Source organism: Lynx canadensis, chromosome E1 (assembly GCF_007474595.2).
Source record: "Lynx canadensis isolate LIC74 chromosome E1, mLynCan4.pri.v2, whole genome shotgun sequence".
Lineage (NCBI taxonomy): Eukaryota > Metazoa > Chordata > Mammalia > Carnivora > Felidae > Lynx > Lynx canadensis.
Window position 1 is genome coordinate 34,231,592 of NC_044316.2, and position 21,904 is coordinate 34,253,495.

At 38.9% G+C, this 21,904-nt stretch overlaps 1 protein-coding gene across 10 annotated transcripts in view; it reads left to right on the forward strand.

Annotated features, from left to right (window-relative positions):
- Positions 1-21,904, forward strand: part of SPAG9 (sperm associated antigen 9) — a 133,496-nt gene that overhangs the window by 50,174 nt on the left and 61,418 nt on the right. For 7 of the 10 annotated variants that reach the window (XM_030294907.1, XM_030294908.1, XM_030294910.1 and 4 more), the window contains exons 3-5: positions 1,530-1,600; positions 9,125-9,219; positions 14,767-14,917. In XM_030294907.1, the coding sequence (XP_030150767.1) occupies positions 1,530-1,600; positions 9,125-9,219; positions 14,767-14,917 (317 nt within the window). Of the gene's footprint in view, positions 1-1,529; positions 1,601-9,124; positions 9,220-9,751; positions 10,095-14,766; positions 14,918-21,904 lie in introns of those variants that run through there. The other 3 variants (XM_030294916.1, XM_030294917.1, XM_030294915.1) reach the window with 2 other exon arrangements.

The window sequence follows — 21,904 nt, forward strand, 5'->3', positions numbered from 1 at the left end:
GATTTCCTGTGTGTAAATGAAAATCACAGAAGCAGCACTAAAAATTATTATGGTTTTGATATCTACTGTGCTATCACAATACCTCTGCATTACAAGCTTGCTTATCATTGCTTTCAGCCACAGGCCTACAGTTTCTCTAATTAATGACATTTTCAAGATATTCAAACAAAGGTGGCAAGTAAAAACGCACAAACCAGAGATGAGGGTCCTGGCAGCACAAGTTAGGCGCTGTTTGGGGTGCGCCGTGTGAACATTCGGTGCAGGCAAACATTTCGTGCGTGCACTGTTCTGGTTCGTGGTAGTTACTCAGACAGCTATCTGCCTCGGTTACAGGCCGCGGCTTCCGAGTGGCCTTGCGTGTCTGCAGCTTGCTGACCCTCCCTCACACCAGAACATTTCCAATTAATCTGTCTTTTAAACAGACTTAAATGAGTATCTTGACAAGCTCCTGTGGCACCAGCTTTATTTTTCCCCATCAGATTGTCCCTCACTGCTCCTTAGCTAGTACGGGCTGCTCTGGGCTGGCCAGTCTCCCCTCTGCCTCGCCACCATCGTGGTTTTGTGTCCCCTTCCCTGTGGTAACGGTGCCCGTATTCTCATCACCATCTGTCCTGAATACTGGAATTTAATTTCTTTGTGGTCCTGCTTGACTCCACCTTCTCTCAGAATCAATCCTGGCTGATACCATTATTTCCTATGAAATCCTGTCCTAATATTCTATATCTGAGGATCTAAAACTTAAAAAAAAAAAAAAAAAAAAAAAGTATTGTAAAGATGTACTCTGTGAGCACTGCCCCAAATCAGTGCCACGCACAAACTCCAGCAGGGGGAGCTAAATAAAAGAAGATGAGTCCCTGAAATTAAGACCTGAAGCAGAAAAAGTACTTGTAAACAATGATGATTTCGCATACTGCTCAGTAGTGGAAAAGAGCTTGAATAATGTTAGAAATCAATGATTTGGGACCATAGAAGTTAAAACTTCTATGAGGGGATTTGTAAAGTACTTTTGAAAGAGAATTCTGTATCATGTTGAAAACTTATGTACGTGGGATGACTTTATAAACATCTGTATATTAGGAGAAGCAATTTGATGTTTAAATTAAAAAAAATTTTTTTTGACATTTATTTATTGTTGAGAGAGAGAGACAGAGACAGAGAGCGGGGGAGGGGGGGGGAAGAGAGAGAGGGTGACACGGAATCCGAAGCAGGCTCCAGGGTCTGAGCACAGAGCCTGACTTGGGGCTTGAACCCACGAACCCATGAGATCATGACCTGAGCCGAAGTCAGATGCTTAACAGACTGAGCCCCCCAGGCGCCCCATAGGGGCTTTTTTTTTTTTTTAAGCCAGTTTATCCCCCGTACCTGAAAGTTTTATTTATCAAGGATGGTGAAATGAGCTTGATTTTGAGAAGCAATGAGTCCTAAAGTTGCTAAGACTTAGGGATAATCTATTCCAGGTTTTAGAGATGGGATTTTCAAGAAAATTTCTTATATTTTGTTCTGATTAAATATATGTATCTTAATTTCAGTTAGCAGACTTGAAGAAAGAGAAGCAGAACTGAAGAAGGAATATAATGCATTACATCAGAGACACACTGAGGTGGGTTTCTGGGTTCTTATCATGCTAATATTTAAATAAAGCAATTAACCTTAGAAGTTATGTCTTGATTTTTCTTTGAAAGTGAGCTGGTATAATTTTGGGGGGATTATGTCCAGAAAACATTAAATTTCCTGTAGTATTTACCTCATTACCAAATGTTGACTTTTATTGTTTTTTGTTTTTTGTTTTTAATCTGGAATTAACTTTTCATGTGAATTAGTGTGCCACAGAATAACGCAATTATTGACAGTTCCAATAGTTGTTTCTTTGGCTGGCTAATATGTGCATAATAAAAAGTCTACATGATGCTAATATGACAGAATTAATTTGTTACCGGTTGGGATATGATGGATTGGTAAATTATTGGTAAGAGTTTCTGTATTTGTAATCCAGTATAAAGGACTTATTTGCACTAAGCTCATAACAAATAACATGAACACAAATGGTATATTAAATCAGAATGACTCTAAAACAGGTTTTCTGCATGAAATTTCATTATTTTAAATTAATAACTTTAGCACATAATCTCTCCAATGCAAATAAGAAAATGTACCTGAGCATTTTTTTAACCTTTTTATGATTCTCTGTCAGCCTTTCATATGTTGTTGTTGTTACAGTCTCCTTAACATGGAAATGATTTTTGTGTTTCATGGTCAGTCTGGGGTTCACAAGCCTCAATAAAATAGGCTTTTCATAGACTCAAGCATTGTTGGTTATATGAAAAAAGTAACCCTCTTTTTTTCCCCTTTCTCATCGAAATCTCTCCCAAGATGCAGATGGTTCCAATTTTCAGCTTCCATTTTTCTTTCACTAGTTTGTGATCTCTTAGCCTGCCTGTGGTGGGAACCTATATTGTTGCTTTTAAGGAAGATAAAACCCCACTGCGTCCAGTTTCATTTGCTTTGGAATAATGTGCTTAATACTTTCTTGAGGAGGGGATGGAATTTCTGACATATCAGGTTTGATTATTACGATTTTAGTTTTTGTAGCCACACATGAAGAATTGACACTCAGTGATGGAGGGAAAAGATTGGCCACAGAGGGCTGGAACCAGAGGGCTGGAACCGTGGAGCCCTGAGAAGACAGGAATAGCTTAAGCAGCAGCCTTTTCAGTGTGTGAAAAATACCCACATTTAATAAGATGACATTTGGTGGATACTAAGACTACTCAAAACCAGTTGATGGGTAATCTTGTTGTTGGTTCTTTTTACACCAGACCAGTGCCTGAACAACCAGCAGTGCTCATCAATGCTATAATTAGAAATATGTTTGGGGTGCCTGGCTGGCTCAGGCAGTGAAGCAGCTGACTCTTGATTTCATCTCGGGTAATGATCTTGGGGTTCGTGGAACTGGACCCCATGTCGGGTTCTGTGCTGACAGCATGGAGCCTGCTTAGGATTCTCTCTCTGCCCCTCTCCAGCACACATGTGCGCTGTCTCCCTCTCTCTCTCTCTCATAAAATAAATAAACTTTAAAAAATAGAAATATGTTTGGGGGAATATGTTTATTGCCACAGATAATCGATAGTGATGAATAATGAACAATCATTTTGTTTTCTCGTCGACGTTCTAACCTGTGTAATAATTGAGGACTGTTAAATTGAAGTATGTATAAAATGAATATATGATTTAAAAAAAATACTGTGAAGTGAAATTTCATATTTTTCTCATTTATTTAATAAAAGTGAAGATATGTTCCTACAGAAAAAAGTCTGACATCTTAACTTCTAATGAAAAGATATAATAAGTTTCCTATTTCTCTATTCCTTCGGAGAATGACACTCTAGGAAGAAAAAGAGATCTCAGGAAGATCTTAAATGCCAAGTTAGAGTTGGGCCGGTCCAGTGTCTAAGACAGGTTTCACATGTAGCACACAGCTTTCCCCACGGGGTCCCCTCCCTCAATCATAAGCAACTTCTTTCCCTCTGCCCTGATAGGCTCCTCTTATTTTGCTCTGCCCTCAGGAAGGCTTATGTAACACAGATGTAGCTGCTCTGAAATATGGGTCTGTCTGCCTTAGACCACATTTTCCTGTGTTTGCACATCTGTACTAGAAATGCCATTATTAATTTAGCAATTAAAAATAGCTTTCTATGCTAATGAACTAGATATCCTGAAGGTAAATTCTGGAAACCTTCAGGGAAAGGAAGTTTGAAGGATTTAACCTTATTTTTTTACTATCACTTGCAACTAAGGTAACCTTTTTTATGCTCACATAAAAGAATTGTTTAAATTTAAGGCACTTTTGGGGTGCCTGGGTGGCTCAGTGGATTAAAAGTCTGACTTTTGATTTTGGCTCAGGTGATGATCTCAGGGTTTGTGAGATTGAGCCCCACGTCAGGCTCTGTGCTGACAGCGCAATCCTGCTTGGGATTCTCTCTCTCTCTTTCTCTGCCCCTCCTCTTCTCTCTCTCTCTTTCTCTCTCAAATAAACTTAAAAAAAAAATGGCACTTTTATCAAATACCTTGTTTTCTGCCTAAGAGAAATCTCCTATGGTTCTTTTTATAACGTGAATAACTGCTCTCTCTAAACAAATCAAAAATTTTGTACCAATTACTGAATATACTTAAAAGAAGATATTGCCTTCAAGAGGGCAGTGGAGGAAATAAAAACATTAAGTAATTGTGAGGCACTTGGGACACATGTGTACATACTCTTATATTAGTTACCCAAAACTTGAACTCTGGTGTTATATCAGGGAGTGTTTAAATGCATTCTTATTTCATCCTGTGGCCAAACTCCCATCATCCACCCCACTTTACAGATTGAAGTTTAGAAAGGGAATATGATTGGGGCGCCTGGGTGGCGCAGTCGGTTAAGCGTCCGACTTCAGCCAGGTCACGATCTCGCGGTCCGGGAGTTCGAGCCCCGCGTCGGGCTCTGGGCTGATGGCTCGGAGCCTGGAGCCTGTTTCCGATTCTGTGTCTCCCTCTCTCTCTGCCCCTCCCCCGTTCATGCTCTGTCTCTCTCTGTCCCAAAAATGAATAAACGTTGAAAAAAAATTAAAAAAAAAAAAAAAAAAAGAAAGGGAATATGAAGTGATTTGTTCCAAATTCCATGCTAGTATGTGACTGGATTTGAACCTATGTCTTCATATTCTGTTGCCTGAATCAATCTTTTTCTTTCTTTCTTTCTTTCTTTCTTTCTTTCTTTCTTTCTTTCTTTCTATTTTTTTTTTTTTTAGGTTTATTTACTTATTTTGAGAGAGACAGAAACAGAGTTGGGGGGGGGGCAGAGAGAAAGGGAGAGAGAGAGAAAATCCATGCTGTCAGCGTGGAGCCCACTGTGGGGCTCAAACCCACAAAATGGCGAGATCATGACCTGAGCCGAAACCATAGTCACCCAGGTGCCCCTGTTGACTGAATTTTCTTTTACTTTTTTATTAAAAAAATTTTTTTTAACGTTTACCTATTTTTGAGAGAGAGAGACAGAGCGTGAGCAGGGGAGGGGCTGAGAGCGAAGGGGACACAGAATCCAAAGCTGACTTTAGGCTCCAAGCTGTCAGGACAGAGCCCGATGTGGGGCTCGAACTCACAAACCATGAGATCATGACCTGAGCCAAAGTCAGAAGTTTAACTGACTTAGCCACTCAGGTGCCCCTGCCTGAATTTTCAATAACACTTTTAGGTACGGAACATATAAATGTTAAAAACACTAGAAATTTTTCTGTGCCTCTTTGCCTTATGGCAGTGCAACAACTTTAAGAATAGTGGCTTTGCAGGTATAGATCTATGATTCTTGGGCTGCATATGGAGAGATTCACGACACCACGATTAGAGGAATACATGCCACTTGTCTCCAAAACCTCGCTTACTGCCTTACTTTTCAGTTTTAGCCAAGATCAAGATGACAGTCAACCTCGGTAGTGATGTTTCTATGTGGTAGGGATTTAGGATTTTCCAGACAGTGTGCTTGGGATCCTTCTTCATGACTCCCTATTGTTTGTTGCTGAATCGACTTCTGAATATGTGTGAATTACTGTGCTTACCTGAGAAAATGGAGAATTACAGCTAATGAGATCAGGAGGGATAGGGCCAGTGGACCCAATAGTAGGTTATCTAAAGCATGTCTTCTTTTACTTTCTTACCTCTCTCTTCTGTCTGGCAGCACTGATCCTACCCTCCCACTCACTTTTTTTTTTTTTTTTAAACAGAGCTATATTGTGAAGCCCTGTAATTAGAATCAAGATTTTTATGTGCAGTTTATTTTTTCTACTTTTTTGGTGCATTTACAGAATATAGTGCATATTTTATTTCAGATGTCAGGAAATGCTTTAGGGTGTGGGGTTTTCTTGTGGGTGTGAGGAAGAAAGAACAATGAGCTTATCGCCTGCCTAGGAAATTGACTAAAAGGGCAAATACAAAACCAGTCCTGTAATGCTTAACTTCTTAAGTCCACTGTGTCAGAGGGACCTGAGTTTTGGCCCTAAAGCCAACTAGCTAATGGCTGTTAGAACATAGTTGATCATTAACTAGGTGGTCAAATTGGTTGGGCAAGTTATTTTAACCATAAGTTGGAGTTTATAAAACTGTAATATTGTTGTGAGGATTAAATGAAACAGTAGCTGTAAATGCACTGACTGAGTTGTGCTCAATAAATGTTAGCTGCCATTTTGTTATTATTCTGTACTTTCTACAGAATACCTAATATATCTGGGATATATCATTTGAAGAAGGGGTCAGTCTTTTGAAGAAGGTTTAGAATTCAACATTATGTATAAACAAATAATTCAACATGGTATAAATGAAAAACTATTTAAATTTAATCATTTAAGAGTCAATCCATAGAATGGACTATTTGAGGGCGGGGGTAGAATGGATTCTGTCTTTGCATTTATAATTTTTATTTTTCTATATTGAATAAATAGATTACTCTAAAGGCAGTCTAGGGGAGGTTTCTATTTTCGTCATCTGAATGCTTAGGGAAACAGATTCTTTCATCTGAGTTAATCAGTTGCGTATGATTACTCTCTGGTATATAAGAATTCAACTTAGGTTTTCTAAAATCTTTTGAAAATTTAAGTTGTTACGTATTTGGCCCAATCATCACTTTGTTATATTAGTTTCATTTTTTTTTCCTTAAAGTTCATTGTGATACAAAAAGAAAACAGTTCATTATTTCTGATGTGCTGACACAGAATCATAAACTGTATTTCTGCAAGTATGTTCCTTAAATGAGGTTAAAGAGAAAAATCTGTACATTTAAAATAGAAAAGGGGGTGCCTGGATGGCTCAGTCAGTTGAATGTCTGACTCCTGATTTCAGCTCAGGTCATGCTTGGGATTCTCTCTCTCTCCCCCTCTGCTGCTCCCCGACTTGTGCTCTCTCTCTAAAAAATAAAATGTTAAAAAATGGAAAGTGTGTTTAAATTTAAAACTTTAAAAATTGCTTTCAGGAGCGTTTGAGTAGCTCAGTTTAGTGTCCTACTTTTGATCTCGCTCAGGTCTTAATCTCAGGGTTATGAGTTCTAGCCCTGCTTTGGGCTCTGGATGGAACCTAATGTCTACTTAAAAAAAAAAAAATGCTTCCATATACCATATCCCTGTAATTCTACATTAATTTTTCTTTGCCCAAAATAATTCTTGTTTAGACTAGTCTTAATTGGGAAGCAGCTGATTAATTTCCTCAATATTTTTTCTTATTTGATCCCGTGAACCACAAGATCAGGACTTCAGCCAAAATCACGAGTCGGATGCTCTAGTGACTAAGCCACCCAATTAATCCCTGATTAATTCTTTTATAATGTTTGATTTGACAGATTACTTGCTTAATTCATGCATCAGTTCGGCCTTTTGTTTATTTGAAGTAAATAACACTTTCAAACTGATTTACATATTTCTTAATTTTTGTACATGCATGCCAAGTAAAAATTTCCCAATAAAACGTGCTTTTTAAAAATTTTGTAGATTTGGGGCATCTGGGTGGCTCAGTTGGGTGAACATCCAACTTTGCTCAGGTCATGATCTTGCCGTTTTTGAGTTTGAGCCCTGTGTTGGACTCAGTGCTGACAGCTCAGAGCCTGGAGCCTTCTTCAGATTCTGTCTCTCTCTCTCTCTCTCTCTCTCTCTCTCTCTCTCTCTCTCTCTGTCCCTCCCCCATTTTCTCTCTTTCTCTCCAAAATAAACATTAAAAAAAAAATCTAAACAGAAATTTTATAAATTTGTTAAAAATCTCTTTTCTTTCAATAGTTATCCTTTTAATGTGCTATAGTGCATATTTTGTTATAGTTGAGATGAAATCCATGATCATAACAGCTAAAGTTTAGAAGCTTACAAAGCTGTTCCATGCTTTCAAGCATTCAAAGAACATTCAAATTTTAAGAATTCAAGGGGTCCTCAGAAAGACAGTAACCTTTTCTTGTTTACTTTTCAAATTTACATTCCTTTAGATTGCTAACGTACCTTTTTTTTCCTTTAAATTCATTTTTTCTTATTCATAGCACATTAGTATCTAGCAAAGGCCTTTTGAGTTTATGATTAAAATTGCATTTTACATGTTTTAGTGCCAGATTTAGGATTCTTTTTAAAAATTTTTTCAAAGCGTATTTATTTTTGAGAGAGAGAGAGGGAGACTGTGCATGGGCAGAGGAGGGAGAGAGAATCTCAAGCAGGCTCCACGCTGGCAGGAGCCCAAAACGGGACCTGATCTCAGGAACTGTGAGATCATGACCCGAGCTGAAATCAAGAGTTGGTTGCTTAACCAATGAGCCACTCACGCACCCCAGATTTAGGTTTCTTAAAAGTGAAACTATAGATGACCAAAAATTAAATAGAAATACTGGATTTCTTGGCAGTTTATATACTTGATACCCTTGAACATATTCAGTTGTCTATCTTATGGCTCCTTATCCAAGATTTAAAATCAAAATGCTGTGATTTTTCATTTACCTTGCTATTATTATAGATGATTACATCAAACAGTGATACCAATAAATTAACAATCAAACACAAGAGAAAATATTTTATAGCATCCTCTCAATGAAGTCTGTAAACACAAGAAATAAACATCCTGGTATTAAGTTAAATTAAATTACTTAATTAAATTAAATTGAAAGTGATAATACTCTGAGTTCTATGTAAAATGGGAAAAGATCACCACATAAGGAAGGGTACAGTTTCTTCTCAAGTTTCACATTAATTTCTTTTTTGTTTCCCAGTTTAGTGCATGGATTTCTCAGATGCCCTCTATTATTTTTAATCAGTGATCTCTTATCACTGCCTCCACAACGTCTGTGTCCTAACTTGTGGTATTTATGTCAAAATTATATCTTTTGGTAACATCACATTAAAAAAAGGTTTTTGCTATGCTAAGCAACATGATGGCTACTTCTTTGGATAGCAGCATCCCTAAATGTAAGCATTTGCATATTCCTTTGCCATTAAAATTTTTTTCATACTTAATAATCTTTTACATAGAACTGTGGGTAGTCTGGTAAATAAGTTTCTACAAAAATGTTTCCCTTGTTGTTTTCATTCCAGATATTAGCCTTAAAATTTTGCATATTTTTTTTCTTTCTTCAAAATAGATGATCCATAATTATATGGAACACTTAGAAAGAACAAAACTTCATCAGCTCTCAGGGAGTGATCAACTAGAGTCCACAGCTCATAGTAGAATTAGGTAAGCTTTGTTAAACATTTTGCCTTGAGAAAAATCGAAATAATCTGTTTCTGTTTCTCTCTGTTCTTTAATCCTGGAACAATAGTTAGGCTGATTCAAAAAGCTCTCTACTATGGTTGGAATGCTATAGGAGAGAATAGCATAGAAAAATAGAAACAGCCCTCACTGTTGAAAAGGTAAATCGTGAGCCATACCATATAAGCAGCATATGCATACCGAGGTATTTTGATTGTTTTGTAATACTTAATGGAGATTATACTAGGTTTAAGTTTTTCTGATTCATGGGAGTGCTGAAAGATTTTCATTTCTCCTGTATAACTGGTTTAAAGTCCTTTTTGTGTACAGAGGCGTGTTTGAAAGGGTTAGACTGGTGTTTGATGGAGGAGTGTGAATAAATTATGTAGATCTCCCAAGCACTGTAGCCAATGAGCTAAGCCAGGACTCTCAGCGGAGAGGAAAATAGTTAATAGGCTGGCTGTCGCTCTAGATTGCTGCATAAATGCTAGGAGCAGCAGCTCTATGGTTGTGCGGTGGGGAGGGGAGAGCAGGATGACGTCATCGCTTCGGGGCTGCTGCAGGATGGAGTGGAAAGCTGCTGCTGATGGCATTGTTTTTGTGGCAGCAGCTGAATGACAGATCCTCACTACAAAGATATCCCTTTGGCCCCCGTGTAGGCCTCCTGGTTCGGGTGTTTCACCATGCCAGCACAGCGCCATGAGTCCTGGATGCATGCTGCTGTTTGTGTTTGGCTTTGTTGGCGGGGCGGTGGTCATTAATTCTGCTATCTTAGTATCTCTCTCTGTTTTGCTGCTTGTGCACTTTTCTATTTCTACCGGTGTGCCAGCTCTGACGCAGAACCTACCAAGGATACTCAGGTACTCTAGTCTCTCTTAGAAGCCCCTGTTTAGTTGGTTTTTCTCAAATTTTTAGCTTCACAGGTCTGCTTTGTAACCATTTCTGTTGCAGATTGAAACAATGGAAAATGGCCTGAAGCTAGGATTTCTGTTCTTATTTATAGTAATTTATAGGCCATCACCTAGGGACACGGCTTTGTCTTTGGAAACCGCCGACTTACGAAAAGGATTTTCATAATTGTACTTATACACAAGTACAAGGTCAGTGTGGTCTTGTTTTAAGCAGTGTTCAGAGAGTAAAGGGAGAGCAAGAGTAAAACACCGGGTCCAAGTTTATACAGCCTCTGCGTTTAGCATATGAGCATTTAGGGGCAAATATCTCTTATGCTTAGACTTGTAGTCAATTAGACACAGGCTCTAGGTATTATTCTGTTCAGTTATCCTTTGACTGAAGAACATGCAGGCATCAATTTTGCAGTTTTTGGTAATAACTCCCAGGACCGGACAATTTAAATATTTTCTTTCTAAAACAAAATATATTTTAAAGTGAAAGGATTTAAACCTTTTAAGGCCAGGAATGCAGCTTCCCTGCATTATTTACACATCAAAGTTGTGAAAGCTTTACAAAGCCTATTCACTATTGTTTTGTCAGATGGTGCCCTTTCTTTGTAGACTTGGGTGACAAATATCCGTGCCTGCTTGTGGGGGTAGTCATTAATCTCCAGAGCTTTGCTGCTGTTCACTCTCCTTTGCACCCTGTGAGAACCATCTTCTACATTTCAGATATTTAAGGGTTTGGTTGCCTTTTGTTTTCTAATTCATCACACCAAAAGCATCTGATTTGTTCAGATTTCTGCTTTGTGCGCGGTTTTAAATGAAGGCTCATGGTGTGTAGCTTTTATTATTTAAATGTTTCCTTAAAATTCTCAACTTCTAATTGTGGATTTAGATAAATTAAGATGAATTAAACTAGTAAATTCCCTCAATGTGTTCTTTATATTCATAGATCAGTTCATGTTTAATATTAAGGCCCAGAAATTAAAATTTCATCTGTGGTCTAAAATTAGATACTTGGTCATTTATTTTCTTTCCTCATTTTATAAAAATCGGAAGAGATCTAACTACTTTTATATGTTGAGTACATAAAAGATTTGTTTATATGTATATTTAGGCTTTTAGGAAATTAAAAAGACCTTAACTCAAGAATATATAGAATATTGAAATAAGACTAATTTGAAAGGGCCGTCTTAGGTTTGGGTTCTGAGAAGGCAGTGCCACGCAGTGGGCTTTGGAGCTGGGCTGCCTTGCCAATAAATGCTCTGCCACTTGTGTGCTGTAGGACCCTTCTTACCCCCTTTGGATAGTTTTAAAAATTGTGAGATTATTGTTTTGTCTTCAATCAGTTGCAAGATATTTAGTAAGCCAAACAAGTAAATAATTTGTAGTCACTTACACGTACCCCATCTGTAGCAGAACTATTTTCCAGAACTTTAGCTATTTTATTGATAAAATACCTTATGACTAAATTCAAACAGTTTCTTGATGCAAAAATTGCCGATGATCTGCTTGAATAAAGATATTAAGATCTTCAATATTAAAATTAAATTGTCAAGAAAATAGGTAGGTTCCAAGGAAGCTACATGCGCCTTGGAGGGCAACAGGTCTGATTCTGAGTCTCGCTTCTGTGGATTACTAGTGCCTCATGTCTCTGAGCATCACTTTTCCTGATTTGACAACTGGAAAATAATTCCTATTTTCTTATGAAGGTTAAATGAGATAATGTAGCCAGACCATCCTTCTTAGGGCTTGCCACATGATGAGTGTTGAACAATCCTTTAAAAATTTTATTTATGGTTATTTGTTTTAAATGTCTGTATAGCCAAAAAGCTGTTTCAAAACCTAATTGAGAATTTATACACAGCTAACATTTAAATAACCAACTGAAAAGCGGAAATATGGAACAAAGCCAGTTTTTAAAAGAATGTAACAAGGGTTCTGATAGTCAAAGATGGCTTTGTTTCTAGACCGTAATAGCATATGGAAACACCAGGCATTTAAACCTGTCACTTGATATTTTCCCACATTGTATCCCATTCTTTGGTTTCTTCTGTGAGTTTCACTGGAGCCTTTAACGTGTAGAGTATTAAACATGCAACAAACATTCAACTTTCAGTGTTTTTTTAAAAGTGGGATTCTGATTGACTTGCATAATTGCATGTCCTTCCTCCACTTAACTCTCATATAACTTCTCAGTAAACAAGGAGAGAAGGCATGGATGTAGTAATATTTTTTCCAGAGTTGGAATCTTATAACCCAGATCGTCAGGTCTTGATGGTCTCTGAATGCCCTCCCTATAGAGCAGTTTCTAAATGATTAAGAAAAGCAATATAAACAGGTACAAATTCTACTGGTATTTTGGATTATAGGCTTAGTTAACAGGAGGGGAAAAGCAAAACTTGGATCTATAGCAGGCTCCTTCCTCCAGTTGGTTTATACTTTTACAGTACTTGATATGTGTGAAAATGAAGTGCTGTCATTCGTATAGGAAGAGAAGTCTAACGCCTGGCCTGTGTTTTGATTTCTGTTAGCAGTGTGATGGATTTGCATGAAGTCTGTATTATCTTCCTGGGTGGGTTAGAGAACTTTCCATTGAACTGATTAAATTCACACCTTTTTGCTTAAGTTATTAAGATATGTTAAAAAATAAGTGAGTGGGGCGCCTGGGTGGCTTAGTCGGTTAAGCGTCCGACTTTGGCTCAGGTCACGATCTCATAGTTCTTGAGTTCGAGCCCCGCATCACGTTCTGTGGTGACAGCTCAGAGCCTGGAGCTTGCTTCAGATTCTGTGTCTCGCTCTCTCTCTCTCTCTGTCCCTTCCCCGCTCGTGCCCTGTCTCTCTCTGTCTCTCTCTCTCAAAAATAAATAAACATTAACAACAACAACAACAACAACAAAAAAGTAAGTCATCTATCTAAGTAGCACTTAGACCCTCAGATTTTTGGTTCCCAAAATATATTCTTCCCAAATTGAGGGATAAACATCAGGTTAACAACTTTTTATTTTGTCAGGTATGGACATTAAAACAAAATTTGCTTTCTAAACATTGTCACCATCGTTTGATGAAAAGGGATTTTAAAATCAAGGAAGCAGAAAAGATGTAGAAAAAATCCATCATTCTCAGGAAGGACCAGGTTCTATGATATATGGAAATGTATATGTGTACCATATGGCCTATGTTATCCAATAAGGATATTATAAATAATGTCTCTTCACTACAGACTTATAAAAACTTTACTGCTGAGGCAGCAGTAGGGAATAACTGGTCTAAACAGAATAGCTGAGTAGTTAATTTAGTTTTTGTCGTTTGGATGTTCTGGAAGCTCATAGATTGTTTATAAACAAATTTGTTTTAAAATCTAGCCTTTTATTGTCCTCCCTACCTGCATTTGAATTTTCCCAAATCAAATGGGAAGAGTATTCCACATGTAAAGAAATGATCAATAAGTAATAGAGAAAAGTCCTGTTTTACTTCCTGGTGCACACACCTTTGACAAAATGCAGTCTCTCAATCCTTTTCCTTCATCCAGTCTTTAAGAAGGTGTTCTGGCAGTTTTACTAATCCTTTGATTGTAGTTTGGAATGGAAGAGCATATATCCTTTGTGTTAAGTGAGGGCACATTTCAAGTGGCTTAAGTTTCTTGGTATAAAAATGAGCTTAGAGAATAACTTAGCAAAACGGAGTATTTTCCCGCTTTTATTTACAGCCTTAGTGTTTCTATTCTAATTTACATTCTTACCAGTAGAGGTATGAGTTCCAGGAGGCCCCAAACTTTTAGTGTCTCCTTTCTTGCCAGTTTCCTCTCTTTTGAGTTAATGACCCAGGACGACCTCTTCCTAGGCTGGTTTCCACCCTATAAAAAGTCCTTTGATTTGTAATCTGCTATGCCTCACCAAAGGATGTGTTTCTAGTTGAAATTCTATTCTTATTAAAATTGTAACTCTTGTTCATTGAAATTTCCCACAAAGCACTGGAAACTCTACAGTCTTTTATAGAATTTTTTGGCCTCCTTGTTTGGAAAAACTGACAATGGTTTTCTCATAAGTACCGTGATTGAGAGGAATGCATATACTGGTTCTGTAGAAAAATACCGCTTTCCTGCTGTTAAGGATTAAACCTCTCTTGAGTTCTTTTTATCAATTAATTGGTAGTCCTCGTTTAGATTATACACAGATTTTCCTCTAGGCAGAAAAGATGTACCCTGAAGAAGCTTGGGTAAGCATCTAGGTATGGGTTTGAGGATTTGGGAAGTCTAGAAGCAAAGCTTGTACTTCCTTCCAAAGGAGGAGGTTGCCAGTTTCCCGATGGCTAATGTAAGCGGGAATGAAAATTTAGTAGCTTTTGTTGCTATGAAACCAGACCACTGACTGCTTCCCGGGGAAGGAACTCATCAGTAACTTAGAAGGTTTCTTAAACTATTAGTTATTACTTTTCTTAATTAATTTCTTGGGGCTAATTTGAACTTCTGAGACTGTCCTTTCTCTTTGGTAAGTCTACTTACTTGTTTAGATAGGCAGACAGTATTTTTTAAGAGTTATTACTCTAAACCAGTGACAGCCCAGGCTTATTACTTATAGTCATGATAATTAAAATAAAAAATGAATGAATGCTTAATTTTTTCTCCCTTCTTCAATAGAAAAGAACGTCCTATATCATTAGGGATTTTCCCATTACCTGCTGGAGACGGATTGCTTACACCAGATACTCAGAAAGGCGGAGAGACCCCTGGATCAGAGCAATGGAAATTTCAGGATTTAAGTCAACCACGTTCTCATGCCAGCCTGAAGGTAAGCTTAATTTTGATGAAATCTTAATTTACATTGTGATGAAGTTTTGGGGTCATGGTTGGGGGGTGATCCAGAGCCGACAGCCAAGAAAAAATTCTTGAAGACGTCTTTGGTGCAAAAAGGTGATTTTATTATAGCATGGGGGCAGGACCTGTGCGCCGGAAGAGCTGCATTGGGGTTGTGGTGGGTAACCCATTACATACCCTCAGGTTGGGAGGGGGTCAGGGATAGAGCAAGTCGCGAAGGAATTTTGGAAGCAAGGTTTCCAGGACCTTGAGGGGCTAGCTGTTGCTAAGGAAACACCATATATTAATGTTTAGTAAAACCTGAGTCATGAGACCCTTCAGATGTATATTGGGGGCCATAAGCTTGGAGTCTGTTTGCCAGCATATATCTTGGGGGAGTTGAGATAAAGGACGTTTCCAAAGGAATTTTTGTATGTTAAAGTAGACTTACAGGTTCCTGAGAGGGGCATCAGGATAATGTTAAGCCAAGATTCTCTTTTGCCCCTAGCAAAGTGTTATCGTCATCCAGGCTCCTCCTAGAGGGAGATTATTCTGCCCATTTCAAGGACTTGTCAGTGGCCTGTAGGCAGTAAGGGAGTTTAATTTTTCATTTGCCTTAGTTTCCCACATCACCATGGCAAGTACTTAAACCCCTTTCCTTTGTTCTTGGGCAACCGGGAGTATCCGAGGAATATCACACATATTCCACCTGGTGGGGGGAGGGGGGGCAGGCAGGGGCAGGCAGGGGCAGGGAACTGTTAGCCTGTACTTTGCCCTTAGCTTGCCCTACGCTCCCTCAACACATTGTATAAACTTTCTAATCCAAGTTAGAAGTGCTAGACAGCTGAAACATAGTAAAATGAAAGTTTGTATGCATTTTAGCTTGTAAAATTAATGCCTTTGTTTTAAATTAGCAATGAGTTCTTCCCAAAGAGTTAGTATTTTACTGTTCCTTTCAGGTTATATAGGAAAACAAAGTCAAGCATCGTTATATCTTGATTAGTATACTAATGACACTAATAACCAAAATTTCCATTTGATTTAGGCTATTTTGATTTTTATTTGATCATATAAATTTTAGATGGGGTGACTAGTGAGTGTAATGTTTTTTAGAAATGAAAATCATTGGTGCTTGAAATCCTTGGTTCACTGTTGGAAGCTTCACAATTTAGTAGGGCTTCACTTTTTTTTTTTTTTTAATGTTTATTTATTTTTGAGAGAGAGAAAGAGCATGAACAGGGGAGGAGCAGAGAGATAGGGAGACAGAGAATCAGAAGCAAGCTCCAGGCTCTGAGCTGTTAGCACAGAGCCTGATGCAAGGCTGGAACTCACGGACCACGAGATCATGACCTGAGTCGAAGTCAGACACTTAACCGACTGAGCCACCCAGGCGCGCCTTCACTTTTTTTTCTAAACATGTTTTTTTCCCCTCAAAATCCTTCATAAAGCAATATTCAAAAGTGCATTGTGTTTAGCTAAAAGGCCTTGTGGTTAGTTATTATAGGTTATATTCTTGACCAAGAACATATCAAATAAATTATAATTAATAATAAACTCTAAGAGGGGAGATATACTAATAGTTAAAAAATATATGAAGTTATATTTTGTACCTTACAAAGTGATATATTTTATAAAAATATGTATTATATATATATATATATATATATAATTTTTTTAATGTTTATTTTGAGAGAGAGAGAGAGCACCCAAGTAAACAGGGGAGGGGCAGAGAGAGAGAGGGAGACACAGAATTTGAACAGACTCCAGGCTCTGAGCTGTCAGCACAGACCCTGATGTGGGGTTCAGACTCACAAACTGTGAGATCATGGCCTGGGTTGAAGTCAAACCCTTAACTGACTGAGCCACTCTGGCGTCCCTGGGTTATATATTTTTTATGTTTATTTATTTATTTTGAGAGAGAGAGAAAGAGAAGGAGAAACCCAAGCAGTCTGTTCTAGCAGTGCAGAGCCCGATGTGGGGCTCAAACTCACAAATCATGACCTCATGAGATCATGACCTGAACTGAAATCAAGAATCGGACATTTAACCAACTGAGCCGCCCAGGCGCCCCCTGCGAATATTGATTCTAAAAGAACCTTGTTATATTATAAAATCTACTCTATAATAAAACAGATAGGCTACCTACAATGAATACAAATAAATTTCTTACATCTTATCTCCTTTTCTTTCTTTTTTTTTCCCCCTCCAAAGTACTTATCATGGTCTAAGTGCTTTAAAGGTAACTCTGATACTTTTTAAAATACTAAGCCATTACTTATTTAGTATATTTCCCTCCACTTAAAATCCATGTGGTTTACTTACTACTGTATCTTTAGCATTTAGAAAAGTGCCTAGCACATAGTGCCCACTCAGAATGTGTTTGTTAAGTGAATTATTTGTTTTAGATGTTAGGAAGACTTTTTTTGGATAATATAAATGGTCTGTCAGCTCCAGTAAGTGGAGGTTTTGTGTTTTTTGTATTTTGTGTGGTTTGTTTTTTGGTTTTTGTAGGGGCATTTAGAATCATTCCATTGATCTTTGAAATGTGCTCGAAACAGTAAGCAATCAATAAATATTTGATAGCTTTTCTCCCACTGAAAAGTATTTTTAACAGTAAGACTGACTTCACCTTTTCCCCTTCTCTCTTCCGTATCGTTCAAGTTATTAGAATCTAACCATGCATGTGCTCGGTAGCAGTCCACATCGATGCCTCTAGGAGACTCTCTACTTCTTCACTGCTACTCCACTCTAGCTTTTTTAAAGCATGCCTGTAGGTTTAATAGATCTTCCAGAACACCCCTCCCTCAATACACCTACTTACCGTGTCCCTTTCCCAAAACAAAATTAAGTAGGAGGGATACTTTTAGTACATCAAAAATATATACCATATGGTAACTATATTTTACTTATATTCCAAAAAGGAACCTTAAAGTGATGATGATTGTAATTCTCTTATTTATTTAATCCAGCAACGTGCTGTGCCAGAACTTCACTGACAAGTTATAAACTGATTAACAGATTATTAATATGGACTTAAACCCGGGAGGGTTTTTTTTGTATCCTTCTTAGAGATACTAAGGCAAGTATTTCCCGTAGAGTTTCTAGAATAAAATCCTATCTCTTTCTACTCTGGACACAGAGCCACTAAATGATATAAAGGTCTCAACTAATAATTTCCAGGAGTGAAGTGGTACATTACAAAATAACAAAAGTCTAGTTTCTAAAGTTTGTCTAATAATTAGAACATACTTTGTTATTTACCTAGGCCCTTGTCATAAGCCAGACGGCTTTCTCTAACTTTACAAAAGGCTAGGAGTTGGGTTGAGGAGTTCAGAATTTTTTTTAACATTTATTTATTACTGAGACACAGAGACAGAGCCTGAGCATGGGAGGGGCAAAGAGAGGGGGAGACACAGAATCAGAAGCAGGCTCCAGGCTCTGAGCTGTCAGCACAGAGCCTGACGCGGGGCTCGAACTCACAAACCGTGAGATCATGACCCGAGCCGGAGTCGGACGCTTAACCGACTGAGCCACCTGGGTTTAGGAGTTTTAATTATGGACCACTGGTCTTGGTGTCCATGTATGACAACAAGTGGGCTAGGCTATCTCTGATTTAAAGTTTTCTACAACTTTCATTTCTCTGAGAACTTTGGGGATGACCTAGCTGGATTTAGGGTATGCTCTGCCATTGTGAACAAGAAATGGAAGGTGAGAATTAAATTAATTTTACTAAACACAGTTTTCTCTGAAGTAACGTTAAGGTAAAAATGTTCTGTGAGAAAAACCACATGATGGGTTATAACCAAGGAACATATAGGTTCCTATAGGAAGCTTCGTGGCAGAAGAATGGCAGTACGGGGGGGGTTGCCAATGATTCTAACATTACCGACCTTCTTTGTTGCTGTATTGCACAGTTCGTACCGCCAGAGAATTGTAGTCAATAAGGTTGTATCTTCAGAGGCGCTTGTGTTGCTCAGTCGGTTAAGCGGCCCACTTCGGCTCAGGTCATGATCTCACGGTTCATGGGTTTGAGCCCTGCGTCGGGCTCTGTGCTGACAGTGCAGAGCCTGCTTGGGATTCTCTCTCTCCACCCCTCCCCTGCTTGTGCTCACGTGCATGGTCTCTCAAAGTAAATAAATAAACTTAAAAACAATAAGGTTGTATCTTCAGGTACTAGAAGATCTTTCAGGAATGATGCATCCAGAAAAATGTTTACGTTGCCCTTAAAAAGTGTTTGTACATGTTATTCCTTCATGTATTGTATTCTTGTAGGAGAGATTAACAAATAAATGAAGTAACAGATTTCAAGTATTGTGATTTACTGTCTTGTGTGTGTGATATACTGTTTTGAGAAAGCAAGGTGTAAGGGGCTAAAAAGTAATTAGTGGGGAAGGGTGTTTACTTAGGAAGGCCTCTTGGAGGAGGTGATTTGCATCCTGACAGGAGGGATGTACGGGTGTACAGAACAGTCTAGAGGAATACATGTTTCAGGATGACCAAATAGCATCTGTAAAGGCTCTGAGGCGGGGACAAACTGGCATGTTTGAGGAATGGTTTTCACTTCTCTTCTCTGAGACTTTTTGTTTTAACTACTGTGTTGACTTAACCCTTTTGTAAGGGTTACCCAGAACATCCATCTTTATAAATATAAGGGGAAATTCTCATTCCCACCCTACCTTGTAGCAGCATTGACACACTCAAATACTTTGAACTTCTTGAAATGCTTTCTTCCCTTTGCTTCCAGGACACCCCCTCCCCTGGTGGCTCCTGGATCTCTAGGTGTTGGAGTTCCCCAGAGCTTAAAGCTCAGCCCTCCTCTCTACATAATCTGGGTAGCTCAAGTCCCATGTCTGTAAATGCCTTCCACACGTCTGTTCACAGATTTGAATCTCTGGCCCTCAAGCCTTTCCTGAACTGCTGCATCCAGTTGCTTTCTTTTATAATTTTCCCACATATATATTTCTGTCCTGCTTAGGTTACTCCCAGTAGAAATAGCCTTCTTTGAAGGCCAATCAAAATGCCACAGTTTATGCAAAGCCTCACCTGACACCCTGTTAATGACCCTCAGATCTAGTTTAGAGATCAGTTCAAGGCAGAAGTTTATATTGCATCATTAACAGACATTTCTTACTGGAAGTGCTTCTAGTGAAATAGGTCAAAAGCAACTTGTGTTGAATCACCTAAGCTGTTCTGCTAAAAATGTATTATAGGGGCACCTGGGTGGCTCAGCTGGTTCAGCGTTGGGCTCTTGGTTTCAGCTCAAGTCATGATCTCACAGTTCAAGGATTCGAGCCCCGAGTCGGACTCTGTGCTGATAGCACAGAGCCTGCTTGAGATTCCCTCTGTCTCCTTCTCTTTCTGACCCCCGCCCTGCGCTCATGCATGCTCTCTTTCTCTTTCAAAATAAATGAACTTAAATAAATAGGTAAGTAAGTAAATAAAGTATTGTTAAAGTGCTAAGTCTGGGAATGGGCAAAAAATGTTACGGTAGGGTTGTTCATCCAACTGAATTATATTCACCAACAAGCTGCAAAGAAAGAAGGCTTGGAGAACAAAAGACCAAGAATAACCCAAGACAGTCCTGAAGAAGAACAATAAAAACACTAACCTGCCCTACTAGATATCAGGACTTACTATAAAGCTGTAATTATTTATATTTTGTAGTATTGCATCATCTGCCCTTCCTGTGTCCTTTCTGCACAATTTAGTGCTAAAGCTGGTAGTTAGGGCAGAGCAGTATGAAGCACCCTAGGGTGAAGTGGGGTGGGGGTTGGGCAGGTATCTAACCCACACAAGCTTGGGAGTATATCATGAGGGAATAACCTAGTGGAGAGAGGTGCCAGGGCCCTGGTAGCGTGAAGGACATCCATGCAAAGGGGCAGTCTGGCTTTGGGTGTCAGATCTTTTTTTAAAAAAAAAAAATTTTTTTTAACGTTTATTTATTTTTGAGACAGAGAGAGACAGAGCATGAATGGGGGAGGGTCAGAGAGAGAGGGAGACACAGAATCCGAAACAGGCTCCAGGCTCTGAGCAGTCAGCACAGAGCCCGACGCAGGGCTCGAACTGGAACTCACAGACCGCGAGATCAGGACCTGAGCCGAAGTCGGACGCTTAACCGACTGAGCCACCCAGGCGCCCCGGGTGTCAGATCTTAAACAGGGTGACAAAGACCTCCCCAAGAAAGACACCCTAGGCATAGGGTGTGAGAGCCTGAGCAGGTGAGGAAGGCAGCATCCACATAGAGTGGGGATGGGGGAAATCTGGACTGGAGACTCAGAAGATGTATGTGGAGAGAAGGACACTGGCTGGAAGTGGCAAGAAAGAGAGACCGCAAAAGATTGTGGCCCTGGAAGTCAAAGGATGAGAGGGCTTTAGAATGGAAGCAGTCGTTAGCAGGCTCAGCTGGTGTGGAGACGTCATGTAGGATGAAGATTGAATTTGTTAGGTGTAGGTTTGAGCAGTTTGAGTTGCAGGGCCAGTAACAGGAGTGAATGTTGAAGTCAAGAAAAGAGGAACAAGAAAGTGTCAAGGACTCAAAACAGGTAGTTGTAATGGGAAGAGGGAAAAGGACAACGTGAGTTGCCTGAGCAGTGGAGGGGGTGGGAGGGAAGGTACTCTTAGTATGGGAGGGACCTTGTTGCTTGTGTACTTAGAAGGGTCCAGTAGAAAGAGAAATTGAAAACAAAGGAGTGAAGGAAGATCATTGATTTATCAGAATCCTGGAGGAAGGGCGGAGGCGAAGCGTTCACATATCCTGGCTATAATTAAAATCTACTTTGATGGGACACCCCAGTTTTTCCTAGTCCTTTGCTATTATAAACAATGCTGTAGTGAATAACCTTACACATAATTTTATGCTTGTATTTATGATTCCTGTAAGTGGGATTGCTGGATCAAAACATACATTTAAAATTTTGATAGACATTGCCAAACTGCCTGCCAAGAGCCCTTTGTCCTCTCACTGGTGATGTATTGTACGAGT